General features: G+C 36.3%; 2 protein-coding genes across 3 annotated transcripts; one reads left to right on the forward strand and one right to left on the reverse strand.

The window, feature by feature from the left end:
* Positions 1 to 1,038: 1,038 nt before the first annotated feature.
* Positions 1,039 to 9,485, reverse strand: LOC144453328 (adenine phosphoribosyltransferase-like). Of its 2 annotated transcripts, XM_078144592.1 has the most exons (7): positions 9,365 to 9,485; positions 8,889 to 8,990; positions 7,057 to 7,214; positions 6,020 to 6,113; positions 4,651 to 4,797; positions 3,925 to 4,020; positions 1,039 to 2,707 (listed from the first exon to the last, which is right to left on the reverse strand). In XM_078144592.1, the coding sequence occupies exons 3-7, from the start codon at positions 7,162 to 7,164 to the stop codon at positions 2,532 to 2,534; spliced, it is 621 nt and encodes a 206-aa protein (XP_078000718.1). In that variant the 5' UTR covers positions 7,165 to 7,214; positions 8,889 to 8,990; positions 9,365 to 9,485; the 3' UTR covers positions 1,039 to 2,531. The 2 variants fall into 2 exon arrangements, with proteins under 2 accessions (XP_078000718.1, XP_078000717.1); XM_078144591.1 differs by lacking the exon at positions 9,365 to 9,485 and having other exon boundaries at positions 8,889 to 9,016.
* A 1,372-nt stretch (positions 9,486 to 10,857) lies between these two features.
* Positions 10,858 to 17,670, forward strand: LOC144453713 (retinol dehydrogenase 13-like). The gene is made up of 7 exons (XM_078145048.1): positions 10,858 to 10,948; positions 12,182 to 12,300; positions 13,077 to 13,232; positions 14,831 to 14,935; positions 16,047 to 16,256; positions 16,895 to 17,102; positions 17,523 to 17,670. The coding sequence occupies exons 1-7, from the start codon at positions 10,866 to 10,868 to the stop codon at positions 17,668 to 17,670; spliced, it is 1,029 nt and encodes a 342-aa protein (XP_078001174.1). The 5' UTR covers positions 10,858 to 10,865.
* The last annotated feature ends 539 nt before the right edge of the window (positions 17,671 to 18,209 follow it).

Below are 18,209 nucleotides of genomic sequence, written 5' to 3' on the forward strand. Positions count from 1 at the left end.
CTTGTTGCATATTAGCATAAAGGTTTGGAATCATTATTCACGTGCTTATCTTTGTGATATGCATAATTTCAGCCCCATTCACCATGTAGTGACCATATATAGGTTTTTGACCAAAAATTGATATTTTAGACTTAATTTCCATATCACTGATGGGATCATTATCTTAGTACTCCTTCATCTATACATGCCCAGATAAACCCCCATTAAATTCCAGCCAAATCAGCTCCATAGTTTTGAAATTGCGGATTTTTAACCAAAAATACATATTTTTAGACATAATTTGCATGTTTCTTATGGGATCATCACATCACGAGCAATTCTTTATTATCTACACATCCCTAAGAAAATTCCCAACAAATTTCAGACCAATCTGCCCAGTAGTTTTTACCAAAAATGACATTTTTTGACTGAAATGACACACCTTTGAAGCGATCATTTTGCTGTGACCAATCTAGCTCCCAACTAGATAACCATAATGTTCGCATCAAATACCAAGCCAATTAGTCTGACGGTTTGAGTTTGTCATCCACACACACACACACACACACAGATACACAGACGAACAGACACCACACCATGCCTATAGTACTACTGAACCGTATCTGTTGTGCTACTAACAATATTAAATCAGACCTCTTTGCCAAACTGTATCACAGTGAACATCTAGCGAGCTGCTTACTGTTGGCGAAGATTTATGCTGTATTGAGGTTGTCTATTTCTTTTGTGTGTAATTGTATTTCCATCATTTGCTGTTTGCTCTATACGAGTGCTAGATCAAGGAATTTTGAAAGCTGCTGGCATAAGTTCAATGAAACCCCACAATAATAGCATTACTTTGTGTTTTTGATGGAATATACATTTTCTTTGTAGAGTGCTTTCACGTAGCACAATATCAGCTAACAGTTGACATCAGCCATTCAATTATTATTGTGTTAAGTAATCAATACACACAGACACACACATCACCCACACTCATCACATCAGTAATTCAGTAATGTGAAATGATTTTTTAAATTTAATTTTTTTTAAAACAGTCCATTTACAAAGATCATTCAGCAGAAGGTCAGACATAAGCAACATTTGAACTAGAAACTGCAACACTCGAAATATTTTTTTGTAGAATAAAAGTAGCGCAATTTATAGCACACACAAGAATCATGAATTTGAATTACAGAAAACCAAGCATGTAATACCACAGCTCCTTACTTAACCTTTGCTGTCTCGGTTATTGAATTTGTGACACTACTGTGGCCGTGCATGGATGTGCACAGCCCATAGTTAAAGATCTAGCAATGTAGACAGGCTGCTCCTTACTGAAAACAACTATTATTCACTTTATTAACATATGTTTAACACATGTATATTCCTTTCTCAATTATAACACATATTGTTTGACAAACATGGTACAATCACATAGAACCAAATGTAAGAGATTTTAATACATTCTGGAAAAAAAGGACATTGTAAACTGTAGAAAAAATGTAGTAATAAGACAATACTATTAAAACTAAATTATTGGTATATTTTAAACTATGAAAATACACATCTTTTACTAGTGACTGCATGGACTTTCTCCTAACACAAAGCAATGACAGTTGTCTACAGTAAAGTGTGAATGACCTAAGACAATGCTGGACAATGATAGTGATGACATTCATAGGACTGAAACATATACATGATACAAGGATAATGATCTCGTCTTGTCTGAGAAAGGTCAAAGGTTGGGCTCGGAGTGTGATCTGACATTTGATAAGTCACACACTAGTGTGAAATACTATATATTGAATTTCTCAAAAGTCTCATTGTAAAGTTAGTATTACAACCCATAACACCAAAGTTAAGTGTTTTCTGTATGTACCACAATCATTTATAGCATCCATATCAAGTATAAAAAGTATACTGTTTCATTTGATAACTGACCATATTAGAAAGGCTACATGCTAGGCTTGTAAATAAACCAATTGAAACAGTATACTTTTACACTTGATATCAATGCTATGAACAAGTGTAGCACATAGAGAAAGTGTTCTACTTCAGTGTTACTCATTGTATTTCCAAACTTGACTACACTTTTCCTGAAACAAATCTGGAAGGTATTCAAGCATAATATTACTCATATCTCACATCCAAGTACATTGTATTTTTTCAGAACATAAACCATGAGATATTTGTTTCTTAAGCATGACTTACAAATAAATTTGATAAGAAACCTTAAGCTTCACTCAAAGAGCATAGCAAATTTCTTTTCAGAGGGAAAATGTTAGTATATGCACAATACATTGTAGGAGAAAATATCCCAAATTGTTAATATGACAATTTGGGATATTATGGAGTATTCACAATAGGTGTATTAAGACTATTCACCTATAGATGGAGCAGAGAGAACATTCTGCTATATGCTATCACCTTGATGCCCCAACCGAAATATTGCTAGACTCTATGCCAGAATACGGTGTTATTTATACACAACTAGGGTTGCCGTGATTTATACTTATAGGTACTAGGGTTGCCGTGATGTATACGTATAGGTACTAGGGTTGCCATGCACAGCCTGCTTCTCCTGCTTCAAAAATTTTAAAGCTTTCCAAACATTGATTATCAATCTGCGATTGTAGATGAGGAGGAATCACGTGTGAACACTTGTATTTCTCCATGATTTCTTTGCTCTTTGGATGGTTGGTGTATTCAATAGCAATCGCAGCAATACCTATATTCAATAAAATATTAAACATAAACAAATATTAAAATCCACACAATTTAATAACATTTGCATGTAAAACAAATTGTGGCCCACCACAAATAAATGTCAACTCTATGTACGTATTTATAAATTATATCAGAATATACTCAGTGGTACCTCATATTTTGCTCTCTTTTTTTCATTTGTAATGAGCTGACAAGTGTTGTCCTTATATTAATGTACCCATATTTTTATGGAAAGATTTAAAAGCTGTGACAATACAAGCAATATGAAATATGAAAAACTGTACAGAAGACACAACCCTACTGTACAGAAAAAGTAAGAATATTTTCACACTAACAGACGAGTTTAAATGAATTTAGTATAAAATATCATTTATATCATACAGCTAAAGTACAATGTGAAAAGCTTCTGACATGCGATTGCTTTTGGCCTTTATCTTGGAAGCTAAAATTGTGACCATTGACAGATACAAGATATATAATTAGATGTTATTCCCCAATATTTTTCTTCGTTCAGCCAAGGAAAATATGAGTAACCTAAGGGGTCTTTGTCACTTCTCGTCTAGCGACTGGTAGTGACAACCCTTAGGTCTGGCTGAATGAAGAAAATTATCGAAGAATAACATAATTATACCAGCACCAGTAATATCAAAGAAAATTGGGGAAAGTAATGACAATTTTGAACGTTTTGACTCATATTTCAAACACAGCAGAACCAGTGACGTAGAAACACGTTGTCATGACCAGATGTATATATTCCATATTTTTTGTTCAACTTGGCTTGTGCACGGTACAATGCTGTTAGTACTATCTATGTATACATAACTATACATCATATATTGTTATCATGTATGAATAACACTTACTGTAAAAGAAATGCTTTGATATGTTGTGACTTTGAAGGTCATGGTCACATTAAATTGCACCAGGAAAAAGATCACATCTGATGTTATGGATGTGACAGTTCTTGGTACCTACAATAACATTCTACCTCATGCTAGAGGATCAAATAGAACAAGAAGGTCAACTTACTCTTATGGGTGCCTATAGTAATGTATGTGGAGCGGAAGGTTATAGTGTCGACCAAGATCTCAAATATTCGTTATTTATGTGATGTTCCTAGCATAATGAGTAATATTCTATTTCAGGTACAGTGAATTGAATCAAGTTTCAATGTAATCGGGTTCATGAAATATTGCTAACTCTACAAAATAAACTAACCTGCCACTTTTCCTTTCTGTCTTTCAACCAGATTAATAGCAGCTTGCATTGTGCCACCTGTTTCCATCCATTGATCAACAATTAGTACTCGCGTTCCTGTATGCATCAGATAACATAACGGAAAGTGAGCACAACTTGTTTGATTTCCAACAAAGAACAACGTCTAAAAACTATTCTGTTTGTTGAAGTAATCGAAACATTCAATTGACTGCTTGAACTCTTATTTCCAAGTACAAATGGATGGCTTCAACCAAATATCAATACATATCACATCACATCACATCACATCACAGCACATAACATACCACATCACATCACATAACAGCACATAACATATCACATCACGTCATATCGCATTACATCACACAATATCACATCACACATCTCATCACATCACTTCACATCCCTTCACATCACATCACATCACATCAGATCAGATCACATCACATCACATCACGTCACATCACATCAGATCACATCACATCATGTCACATCACATCAGATCAGATCACATCACGTAACATCACATATATCACATCACATCACATCACATCACATATCTCATCACATCACATCACATCACATCACATCTCGTCACATTGCATCACAACACAGATCACATCACATCACATCTCATCAGATCACATCACATCACATTACATCACATAGATAGAACTTAAATTATCTTTTTTTATAACCTCAGATATTAAAGGTATATTTTGCTACCTTCTGGAAATGCAGTAGTTCGTAACTGTAGACATTTTTCTGTCTTCAAGTAGTCCACATAATCTTCATCTTCTGTGTCAACACAGAGACCTCCTTTTTTCCTTAGAGTTAAGAATCCCTTCTTCAGGGTATAAGCCATGGCAGCTCCTGCAGAATTATAATAAGCAACTCCATAACAATACAATGTATGCGAAAAGTTTGTTCTCTACTCATACAATGTAAAGGCAAAACATTTTCTGGAAGCAATTCCCAAATTTTTGCTGATGTCTTCATTCTCGCAAATTTGTTCCCATTAACTGCTTAACTGTATTACTTGCAAGGTAATCAAGGACTAAAAAGTCTCATATTCGTAAAAGAGTAACACCACTCCAGGAAATAGAGACATTTTCATAAACTATGGGTTCTAAGTCATTAAATTTCATAATGTTTTATGAAAATATTTCTACTTCCTGAATTGGCATCCCGTTTCACTAGGATTATCTTAACCTCTTTACTGATTATTATAGGAGCATTGTCGGTGACTGAGGGGTTAGCAAATTCACCTGCTAGCACTTTGTCAAGGTTCAACCTGATTCATACCTGGCTTGCTTGAATAAATGGCTGTCCGTACTTTATATTTCAGTCTGAACCTGCCAATCCTTTTCAAGTATTCAAGGTTTCTTGTGTATGAATGTTGTAAACATGGAAATATTCATATATTGAAGGTAAAAACAATACACTTTCAATATCATTGCCACCCTTGTACGCTATTTCTTAGCCATTACATACTGTATTTGTGCAACATGTAAGAATCCATTGTAATGTATGCTTTAAGTTATTACAACCACTCAGCAGCTAGCATGAACATGCGGAACTTGTTATAAACAGGGAAAGCAAACAAATGAATTTGGTTTTTAAAACACTTGGCTAGGTGATGTATCATATCTGCCAAATTTTGCTGTTCAATTTGAATGATACCTCTCGGATCTCTATTTCACACAGATATTACTCAGTACTAAAAAAAAGTCATGTATTTTCCATAACACAGTATATCATATTAAATGAACAGTCAATTCCAGACTGCAAACAGGAAATTGAGAATACAGCGCCCTTGCTCAAATTGGGGGATATCATCACCTCATTGTACGATCTGTCCCTGGGTATTCTGTAGAAGTGTAAATAAGGGATATTTTTGGTATTGTTCAGATATTGGGCAAAGCAGCAGTGCTCTATGATTAACCAAGTCAAATATACCATGTATACCCAAAGGTACATACAGACAGGAAGTACAGTGCCACCATGGCAAATTTTGAAAAGACCTATTCAACAGACATGTGTTTTTTTTCCTTTTCATTTCATTTCTGTCAGTGGTTTATGGCTTTATACCTACCCAAGATAAACCCCATTGCATCAATACCAACTACTACATCAATCTGGCTGGTATCAAATGGTTCTAACAGGTCAGCAACACAGTCTTGTAGTGCCTGGATATATAATGGAATATATAAAGACATCAAACATAAACAGTAGTACTGTAAGTCATGTCAGAACTAGAGAAAAGTTCTACAGCCATTTTGAATTACTGTGAAACCCACAAGAAACTACATATTCTATACCAGTGTTTTTGTTAAGGGAGGTAAAATGTATCTGAGTTCCCCAATCATTTTAACAGGATTCCCCACCAAAATTACAGAATAGTATTACAAAACTATGTTTTACCAAATCGGTTGGTGTTTCGGTTTCCATTGAGTGATTAAAGGTGAAAAACCTCATACGCTACTATATTTGAAACATACGAGTACTATGTGTTTATCCATTGTGAATGAAAGCCCCATTGTAGTGTTGCAAAGGCTAGAAGAGATTGAGTTTGGTCCAATGGAGTACTATGGTATATATGACAACATGGCAAAACAGTGTTGTTTCTACTGTACTGTCATGCTTGTCCAAGGTCAGATGAAAAATGTCAGACAGATATTACCCTGGCAGTTGAGCCTTTGGTTTTCTGAAAAGACACAAACTAAAACTATTGTGGCAACATGTTGATAGAACAGTGATAAGCTACTAGTATTAAGTGGATGTTGGTTTAATTATACTATAGTCTCAGTGGGAAGGTGTCTCTGAACACTACAGTAGTTTATTTAGAGTTCTATGATCTTGCAGTGTACTGTTTTGGGACTTCCAATGTTTACACTATGTTGATCACAGGGTGATTCAGAATCGAACAACCGAGGAACCACTATCCCCTACTTGTGTAATCTACAACATTGAAGAACAATAGATTATTTTGCATCTATATTAGTAAACCGAAGGCTGGATTACCAGTCACATGATATAAATGAAGATATCACACGCAATGAATACCATGAAGAACTCTTGTGTCAGTCATAGTGCACATGATAGGCAGGCAACAGAAATATAAATTCGTACCTCTGGATTTGCATACAGTCTTGATGGATCCAACCAAGCATATCCACTTCCTCTGGTGTTGGGTGCCATTAATGGTAAATACCAGTATTTTTCTCTTTTCTCACTCATATTTAAAGAATTTTATGTGTTGTATTTTCTAAGATATATTGTTGATATCACTGTAAACAGCAATTAATTAATAAAGTCACATTCATATATTGGAGACTGGTGTCTTTTATTTACATAATGTTTTGGGAGCTCACTAATAACCCAGACCACTATAGTGGTCTGAGGTAATAAGTAATGTGTGAATCTGTCTAAAAATATAGTACATGTTAAAATTACTGAAGAGTGAACTTGTCTTGGCGATATTCATTAACATACGTTCCTTGCATCACTGTGTTGTGTTCTCCTCATTGTGTACGCATTGACAATGTTAACATACTGGTGGCAGCATATCAATTACAGTATACAGCTATTCACAATGGCACCAAGAGCAAAGGGCAATTTGAATACAATAGGAAATATCATAAATATTGTATTAGGGAAAGATTTGATGTTTATGAGTATGGTGTATGATGATCAAAAACATGTTTACTGGTGATGCTAATTTGCCCATACCACAGTCAAGTAACTTGTCTGTGCCCATACATAACTACATCATTCATAAATTCACAACTTTAATACATTCTATGAGTCGTTATTTAGTGCAAGGTTTTCGCAGAATCTGTGAGATCGAGTTATTGCTACAGTACCATGACGTACAGTGTAGTGTCATTTCAAAATTGTGCAAACAATATCGAGTAGAATACGTGCAATGCTAGCTCTGGATACATATGCTGCGTGGTTTCGACTCGTCTTCTCCCCTCCAGCGGAGAGGGAAGATATGTCGAACCTCATAGCGTATACATCCAGAACTAGTGCAATGCTTGCTTGCTAACATACGTCAAGTTTTCAAGTTATGTTTCCAACTATAGTACATCATATAACTTAAGTAAATTTACTTGCCAACAACTTGAACAAGCGCCAGTGCTGTTTGCAAGATGGTAACTACATAAAACACGACCTTTTGACCTTTTGAAGGGTTATTATGGACTACATCAGTTTTGGTGCGATTTTGAGGGTTATTTCGTCTGTTTTGGCGACTTTTTAAGTTTTGGTGTTAAAAGTCGCCAAAACAGTCGAGAAAACCCTCAAAATCGCAGCAAAACGCTACAATATATTGCAGCTACAATCCAGTGGGCTTATCTGCAGTGTACACGTTGCGTTCTTTTGTGTTCCTTTGATTCGAGAGGGGATTATAGCGGATTAAAATAGGTGTTTAAGCCGATTAAAATCGGCTGTTTCTCCTGTCAGTATAATTACTGTCTAATTATGCACGAGTCAATGTCAACCGGGCACCCCCCACCTCGGGGCATAGTGGGGGATTTGGAAATTTGTCTTATAAAATTTGTCAAATGCCCCACCCCCTGGGGCAAGACATTCTGGAAAATCCCCACCTAAAACAAGTAAAACTCCCAACATTTCCCCCACCACAATGGGTAGGGCATTCAAAAATTCTAGCGACAAGGACAAACGATGGACGTAAGTGCGCTTGCGTAGTTATTGCGCTTGTACGTCCGTGAAAATGACTAGTAGGGAGGTCAATATGAGGCAATTGCCCCACCCCCTCGGGCATTGTTTCATGGCAAACACGGTCTAATCCCCAACATTTGTCCCGTATCGCCCGAGGTGGGTCCCTTGGGTATTACATTGACTCGTGCACTACTCCAAAGATGTGACCATAATGGCACTTGCTCATCTCCCCCCCCCCCCCGATTCTCAGAATGGTTTGAAAGTAGATCGGAACGTACCTTTTGCAGCTAAACTGAGTGCGATTACGGTTGTGTGTAGTGAGATGCGAAGGACAACCAAGTTGTTACATCAAATCCGAACGGTGAGCTAGCGATCTCCAGCTGTTCAACAAATCAACACACGTTAATGACCTCAGATGACCTTGCAGTGCGCCCCCAGCTTGTGACGAGCGATTCATTAACGTGAGCTTGGCCTTGCTACAAACATGTATGCTCAGACCATAGGGGCGTGTAATATTTCATAGAATATTTTTTCCCCCAGGTCTACAGACTAATTATAACAACCTTTTGACTATATATTCCTACCTGTAAGGAGAGGGACATCGACTCACGATCCTGTATAAAGTCATCTGTACGTCTTGCTAATGCTATTTTCAATAATCAGCTCGTTGCCAATCGGCCGCTGTTCGAAACTACCCCTATGCAAAAAAACAATAAAAATGCAGTTGTATTGGAAATCGTACAAGTTGACTCACCAGGAGAATTTTTGGTGATCCATGCCACAGCACAGGCATTTGTTTCCCGAGTTATGTCTCAGAATATTTCTATCAGAATACAATAAAATGTCGATAATATCGTTAATATTGACGTATAATAGCCAACTACATATGAAAGGGGTAAAATTACATTTGTTTCTGTGATCGCGCAGGTTCACTCACTGCGAAAGAAGACTCGCAGTGAGTGAACCTGCGCGATCACAGAAACAAGTGTAATTTTACCCCTTTCATATATAGTTGGCTAAATACGTCAATATTAGGGCGCCGTCATTATTTACGGGGGGGTCGGAGGAATGGGGGGGGGGTCACTTGAAAATTGGAGTTGGTCGGGGGGGGGGGGGGCTACCGAAAAATGAGGGAAAGGTGGGTGGGGGGGGGGGGCTACACAAAAATCTATTTCGAAAAACTTGTGTACACAGTATCAGGATTATTTAACCTGTTACATAAAATGTAACTTTATTAACATTTTAAAACAAATAGAAAATATTTTCAAAACATTAACAAGCGGTGTCAGCCATGGAAAAAAATCATATGCGACAATGACGCCTGATATCGACAACGAATTGGACTTCGACAAGAACATAGGCGCATGCTCAGCCGATAGAGGTATCGGAATTAGATGTCGGTATTTTAATTGTTATTTGTTGGTTTTCGTCCAATCCAGAGTGTAATACAAATGTAGTATGTTTTGTCCAATAAAACCAAATGATTCCAGCCTTCATCCCTTGATTAGGAAATTTCTGTTTAATCTAATAGTAACACGTGGTTGTAGTAGAGCTTGCATGCAATTGCAAGACGTGTGAATTTAAAAGTAATTACGCAACAATTATTACCACATATTTAAACACCAAAGTAAAGTGCTTTCTGTATGCACCACAATCGTTTCTAGCATCCATACATGTGTATCAAATATAAAAGTATACTGCTCCATTTGCTAATTGAGCACACTAGAAATGCCACATGCTATACGCTTGTAAATAAACCAATTGAAGCAGTATACATGTACGTTTACATTTGATTTGAATTCTATTAGTGTAGCACATAATATAGAGAAAGTGTTTTACTTCAGTGTTACTCGTTGTATATGTAAACTTATACTTTTCTAAACATATAAAAGCTAGAATTTATAGAAACGTTTACGCGCACGCGTATAGTTTATATATACGTCAGTAGCCTATATCAATTTTTTTTGTTGAAAAATACTCATCTCCTCTGAAAAGCGTTGGCTTTTTTTTTAATTATCCTAAAGTGAAAACATTCGCATCATTTGTCAATTTAAATCTCAAACAAAAACAAAAAAGACTCAATATAACCTCAAAATTACACAAAGGGCAATAAATTTCATATACCCTACCATAACCATACCATTATCATTATCACTGAATTACCGACTATCCATAGAAACTACACGCAATATGCATACATCATCCTATAAAGTACTTCCGGGTCATGTCATAGTAAACACCGGTGTGGTAAAAGCATGGGTATCTTACATCGTGTTGCTCGACTTGCCGTCCCACTATCCGTCCTTGGTACTACGGTTGGCATCACTGTACTTGTGAAGTAAGCATAAGTCATTTTAAGGTGATATACAAATGTAAACCCAAATTCAACAGTTTTGTTGCGCTGATAAGTCCTGCTTGCTGACGCGATAACGGCACCAGTAACGCCGTAAGGCGTAACGGGATACAGTCTCGAGTTAATCATGTTAATTAAAGCTAGGTTAGTCCTGCTTGCAAAAGTTGCATACGGAGTAATTCGGGACTCGATTCTGACACTTGTCCCTCCCTTGTTGAGGGTCGTGTCAGTAATTTAGACCTGTGCTCCGTCTGCAAGCAGGACTAGTTCCAGGAAGAAAAATGTTTGCACAACACATGCACCATGCCATGGCCATCAACACAGGGGCACGTATTATTGCTTACATTTACATGCAGCATACGATATACTGCAATCTACAGATTGCAGTATATCGTATGAATCATGCAGCTACAAATGTATCAATCTCTATACTAGTAGAAACAACATTTTTCCTTACAGAAAGGAATATATAGTCAAAAGATTGTTATATTTAGCCTGTAGACCAGGAAAACAACAATCTAAGAAATATTACATGCCCCTATGGCCATCAATGGTAATAGTACATGTATCCGGACATTGTGAAAATGTACTTTAATTCTCAGAGTCATCAGACTACTAAATAGAGTCTGAGTTTAATTATATGCTTGACGGTTATTTTAATTTCCCCAAAGTGCATATGAATATAAAAGCTTAAAAGTCATTACCTATCCACTTTCTACATTCGTATAAACAGCATAAATATAAGATAAGGCCTAACAAAAAAATTGTGTGGTTCCAATTTACGCTCACTTTTAGAATAGGTGGGGTAGGTAGGTTTTTTATTTCTTTATTTTTTGTCCTTTTTTTCATGTGTGCATGTCAAGTTCAGGTAGTTGTTGTATTCCATTGTTTTCCAAATGGTCTCTGTGTTGTTTATTTCTTCCCATCAGATGTACCACCATTACAGACTGGAAGAACAGTTTTATTTTGTCTTTTTAAGTTGATGTCAGTTTCCACATCCACTATTTCTCGCGAGACTTAACAATTTTCACAATTTTATATATTTTTTCTCGTATATGTAAAAAAAAAAGTTTAGGATCGCCACTACCCACTAGGTGGGGTCAGGTAACCAGAACCAAACAATTTTTTGTTTAGGCTTAAGATAGAAGAAGAAAAAAGATTGTGCTCAACAACTTAGACTCTTAGAGATTTAAATATCCTTGTTTATTTGACCATTAGGGACCACTATAAAGGGAAAAAAGTATCAGACAATGAAAGGATTGATGGTAAAACAGTGATTATAACTGGAGCTAACAGTGGTATAGGAAAAGAAACAGCTAAGGAACTAGCAGAGAGAGGTAAGAACACCATACAACAGACTTGATGAACTTACTGGAGCTTTGTTTGGAGGCAAAGCCATACCCCCCCCCCCCCACCAACATTTTTTTTTTAAATTTAAATAAAATAATAATTGGGAATTGCTCCCAGCATACACATATATACACAACCACATATTTCTAGAGAATTCCGTTCAGGTTTGAGACTACATGACAGGGCTATGCTGCACACTGGCTATCACATCACTGAGGAACTGTTAAGGCATGGCTCCTCAGTCGGTCCAAAGACTATCCCAAAGTCACCCAGGCCTGGCAACACATAGCACATGTGAGCCATAACCATTAATTGATGTGGACAATGATAATGGTATGATGGTGCATTGATGATCATCATCATGATGATATTGAGGACAATATACCATGGATTATTTCGTCATTATTCTACAAAAAAGTTGATTGACATTATTGTTATGTGCATATTTCACTGCTACAAAATTGTCCAAATATATTCATATAAACATGTTTTCAAGAACATATTTTGCAAGCATATGAAACAAAATGACAGGACAACATTTCTATCAGACAGTAAAATATTAGTTACTTCAAAATGGTAAATTATAAATGAGTGCATGATAACTCCTGTAGATTCTTGGGACCATGAATGATATTCCAACATTCCTATCATCTTTGAGAATACAGTGAAATGTTTTGACCATAGTAGCTGTGCTTCCCTTCCAATGTTAGAATCAACCAGGTAGTGAAATCCCAGTGCTGACTCGCTATATGTTTAATTTCAGGAGGCCGTATTATTCTTGCTTGTCGAGATGTGAAAAAGGGTACAGCAGCTGCTAAGGAAATCACTGAAGAAATAACGAATGCAAATCTCAAAGTACTTCACTTAGATCTTTCATCTATGCAGTCTGTCAGAAACTTTGTAAGTGAATTCAAAAAAGGTACAGTATTGTCAGCCAATGGATTTTGTCTAAATTTTGAAGTTGTTGCGCATTTTGAAATGATAGCATACCATTAACAAAATGTATGCGACTTGCTGAAATATTGTACAGACGCTGACATCAGACCGTGGACAAACAGAACCGGTTACAAACAGTGAAATTAAACAAATGAATCGGCTTTAACTCTTGGCTCAGCCTGTTGGAAATAGAGAGAAAGACAAGTATTACATTCCATCATTTGTTAAGAACAGTTTTATGGTCTCTTTACGTAATAGTTCACGGTCACAAACAAATTAGAAGTTCCCCTTGCAATTCATGTACACATAAAGGGGCCAATTGTTCTTATGAAACCATGAATTTTAATACAAGTCTCTGTCATTCTAACATGCTGTGGCAAGTGTTATTAATCCAATTTGTTTGCTTCATTTCTCGGTTTGCATTAGGTTCCGTTGTCCATGTTCAGCAAAAGTCTCCAGGGGGGGGGGGGGGATTTTTAGCTGCATTTTAGTTAATATATTGAATTCTTCTCTTTTACATACTATTATAGTAGTAGGGATATTATGCAGAGAGTACAAGAATGAGATAATAATGACAAAGGCAATATTTAATGCTGTGTTTGCTATCAAATATAGCTTAGAATTAGATTATTTATTTGACAGTGAAACTTCCAGGTTTCTTTGAAGTCACAATCAAGAACATTTATACATGCAATGTCTTCCAAAGTTATTTACTGTTACAAATGATTATTCAAAGAAGTACGTTCTCCATTTAATACTGTATCTTAAATATTTGCCAAACAAATAGTACCGGATCATGAAGTAACAGTACACACTATTAAAGGCGTATCAAGCCTCCATCAGTTTCTCTTTTTTTTCTCTCTTTTAAAAAAAAAATTTTGTGCAGGGAATTGCTCCCAGCGATATCCTGTTTAATATGCAGACATATACACACAATCACACATAATGCTACAGAGTTCCATTCAGGCTTGGGACTACATGACAGGGTTATGCAGCACGCTCTATATCACGTTGCTGTGGAACTGTCAGTCCATAAGCTATCCTGGAGTCACCCAGGCCCAGCAAACATAGCACCTGCAGACTCCGTGTGAGTTATTATAATAGTCCCTGACTTTTCGAGTCATTACTCCAGGAGTCCCCCCAAATTCACACTCGTCTTGTGAGTGAAACACAACTAAATGATGCAGCCTATCCATCAAGTCTTTAGAAAACTCACCCTGGGGTTTGGGTCGGTCACAGAAAAATCCTGTTTCCTGCTAATCCTAAGTGCTAACCACTACACTACATCAGAGCTATTTAGAAAAAATAAAGTCATTCAAAATATTTATTATGAACATCAAAGTTGAAACATAATCATGAACCATCTTTAAACATCTGACTAGTATATTAGATATCTGTCGATGAGTGAGTTTGTCTTTTTGCTTAGATATTCCCTATCAGATTACATATTAATTTAATGAAATGTTGATCGAATGCAAATTGAAAGGAAGATTACTGTAGTATATTTAAATTGTTCTGTTTGCACTATACATTGCAATTTACCTGTCAAATTTTGTTGATTAATTATTTATTTCTTTACAGAAGAGAAAAAACTCGACATACTCATCAACAATGCAGGACTAATGAGATGTCCTCGTTGGAAAACAGTGGATGGATTTGAAATGCAGTTTGGTGTCAATCACTTGGGTAAGCTGCTGCTGCTGCTGCTATAGCAACTAGTCATCTCAAAAGACCATACTACAGCTAAATATGAAATTAGGGTAGCAGGGTAAATACTTCTAAGCACATGCCCCTTTCCTCTCACTTATTTTTCTGGCAGCTACCAAGGATAATTAGGGCCATGAATAACCACTATTAGATGTTTAACACATAATGATATTAATGTTCCATAATGGGGTATCCTTGTGTCTTAATTACATTACTTTGATATTATATTAGAAGTATAGAATTATGGAATTATATTTTCCTTAACGATCCATCAATGTCTTTGCTAAGGATAACTGGTTAAAAAAAAGGATTCTGTATGCAAATTGTACAATTTTCAGTTGTTTGAAGTATTAAGAAACTGTTGTTATTTTAGTTACGAACACCAGCTGTCTGTTTTTATTGTATTACCACATAACATCTTAATATGTACGATACTATCTCATGATAATTTGCTGTTCTGTAAGAGTATTGTAAACTAAAAATGGGTACATTATGGACCAAAGTTCTAAAACACTCACACACTTTACTGGAGCTTCACAGCTAGGTTGCAGGTCAATTACACAGTAATTTAAACTGTACATTTGAAACTCTTACCTGCTCTGTTACCAGGGTTTTCAAATTGTAGCAACAACTGTGTTAATCTGTAGGATATGACATGCCATGCTACCCTATATTAGCCACCACTCAGGGCTTGAAATTAACTTTATCCCTTGGTAATCCCAGTGGGAAAAATTGGTAGCCCAAGGATGGTGACAAATAGTTTCATATTCCTGAACTGAAAACAAAATTCCTCAATTGGGAAATACATGTATGTATGTTACTAAAATAATGTTCTTAAATCTACCATTCTTGAAACCATGCATAATTAATTGTAGCCTGAGTGGGCTACCAGCTGTAAATTATGGTAGCCCCATAGCAAGAATTGGTAGTCTTTGGACACAGGACTACTGTTAATTTCGAGCCCTGCCACTCACTAAAGAGATCGGCCAATGATGGTGATGAAACACACAACGTATTTTTATACAATCTACAGCTCTATGTATGTATGTACAAGGTAAACTGCAGTGTATGTTTTATCTTATTCTATCAGGTCATTTCCTCCTCACCAATCTACTGCTTGATGTTCTGAAAGAGTCTGCCCCAAGTCGTGTAGTCACAGTCAGTTCCACAGCCCATGTCAAGGGAGAAATACAGTTTGATGATATCAATGCTGACAAACACTACAACAGTGCTGAGGCCTATGCGGATAGCAAATTAGCCAACATCTTATTTACACATGAACTAAGTAAAAGACTTCAAGGTGTGTATAGATATATTATATGAGATCAACAACATGAACACCAAGTTTCCCCACAATTGATTGAACCTTAGACTTGCAGTTGTCAACCTTCCCACCGTGACATAATACATCAAGTATTGTCACATTTTGACTGCAATGTTTTGACAGCTAAAGCCTAAAGGGTCTAAATTTGCTAAAAGTATATCCTTCTTTCCTGAAATACGAAATTTGGCCAGCAGTTTGATTATTTGACCAAATGTGACATACTATGAAATCCCCCCCCCACACACACACACAGTTACAGAGCATGTTGTACACTGAACCGAGTATCTATTAGAAATATATTTTGAATTCAAAGATAATTTCAAGAAAGCTATATATATATATATATATATATATATATATATATATAAAGTTGATAGTCACAACAATGCGAAATTGTTTTCAAAAGTTGTGCCTAGCTTTCACCTAGCCTGTAAGATACGTCATGTCATTCGGCCCTCACCATCCTGCCTTATCTGAAAGATATTGAGACTGATATGTGACAGTGCCCCATCACAGTATATCTTACAGACTAGCTTTTGTCCAAGATATATTCAGTATATTATCATGTAACCCATACCCAGTGTTTTGTAGAATATTTATTCATTGCATTGCAGGTAGTGGTGTGACTGCCAATGCAGTCAATCCAGGTATAGTGAAAACACAGATTGGAAGACACACCAAGATGCAACAGTCAGCATTTTCAATGTCTGTCTTGGGTCCTCTTTTTTGGTTATTTGTAAGGACACCTGAAGAAGGTGCACAGAGTAGTATATATTGTGCAGTAGCTGAAGACCTTCAGAGTGTATCAGGGAAATATTTCTTGTGAGTACTGAGATTTTTTTCATATATACAGTACAGATGTGGGTGATAGCTGAGCCAAACACACTAAAAGGAAAACCCAACCAACTAATCAAGTAGTTCACTGCAAGCAGAGGGGGTTAGAAATGCACCAAAATGAGAATGTTAAAACTGAGTTTGTGTGAGTCGCACATCCAAGTTACAGATACCTTTTCTAGATGTCATTAAATACTTTAACTGAGGCAGGCTTGTGAAAGGACATTTGAATGATAGGTTACAAAAGTTTCAGACGTTAGTCTTGGTAGCCATAGCTCTAACAACAACTACAAGTCCTACCAATGAAAATTTAAAATGCACACAGACACACACACAGACAGACTGACAGACTACTCTGTCAAAATGACTTGAACCTAATCATGATTTCATGATATGCTTTGTCTTCAGTAATTGCAAGGAAGCAGAGTGTACTCCACAAGCAAAGGATGATGATGTTGCTAAGAAACTGTGGGAAGTCAGTGCTCAGATGGTTGGTCTTTTAGACGAGGAGACAAAGCAAACAGAGGAAAATACATTACAGTCATCAAAGTCATAACACAGAGGAACTTAGGCAGGGGTGTTTGAGTTTTTGACATGTAATTTTATTGACAAGGAATAGACAATTACCTTCAGTTTGAAAACAGAATACAAAAATCTTTATCACATTATTTATTTTAATATTATATATAATCATTTTATATTGATCATATTGACATTCGTTTACATACCAGCCCAATATTATTGAATATGTCTGTAGACAAAATCTGGGATTTTATTACAAGTCATGTGTCATCTTCGATTTCACAGAGAATGTGGAAAATCTGATGTCAAGTTTTCCCACAATTCCTTGCAGGAAATCCCCAAAATTGTAGAACAAGTGTAAGTGCAGTAGGGCTTCAATACAAGGTTTCATAATTGCGAAGTTACCAAACTGCTATTTTATCACTCAAAATCATATGGAAGTTGATAGCAGTCAGCAATACAAGTGTACTAAAGGCAGAAATAAGTCTGACTGGACTTTACCTTTAAGTTGATAGCAATAATCAATACAAGTGTACTGAAGGCAGAAATAAGTCTGACTGGACTTTTCCTTTT

This window comes from Glandiceps talaboti, chromosome 2 (assembly GCF_964340395.1).
Source record: "Glandiceps talaboti chromosome 2, keGlaTala1.1, whole genome shotgun sequence".
NCBI classification, from domain to species: Eukaryota; Metazoa; Hemichordata; class Enteropneusta; family Spengelidae; genus Glandiceps; species Glandiceps talaboti.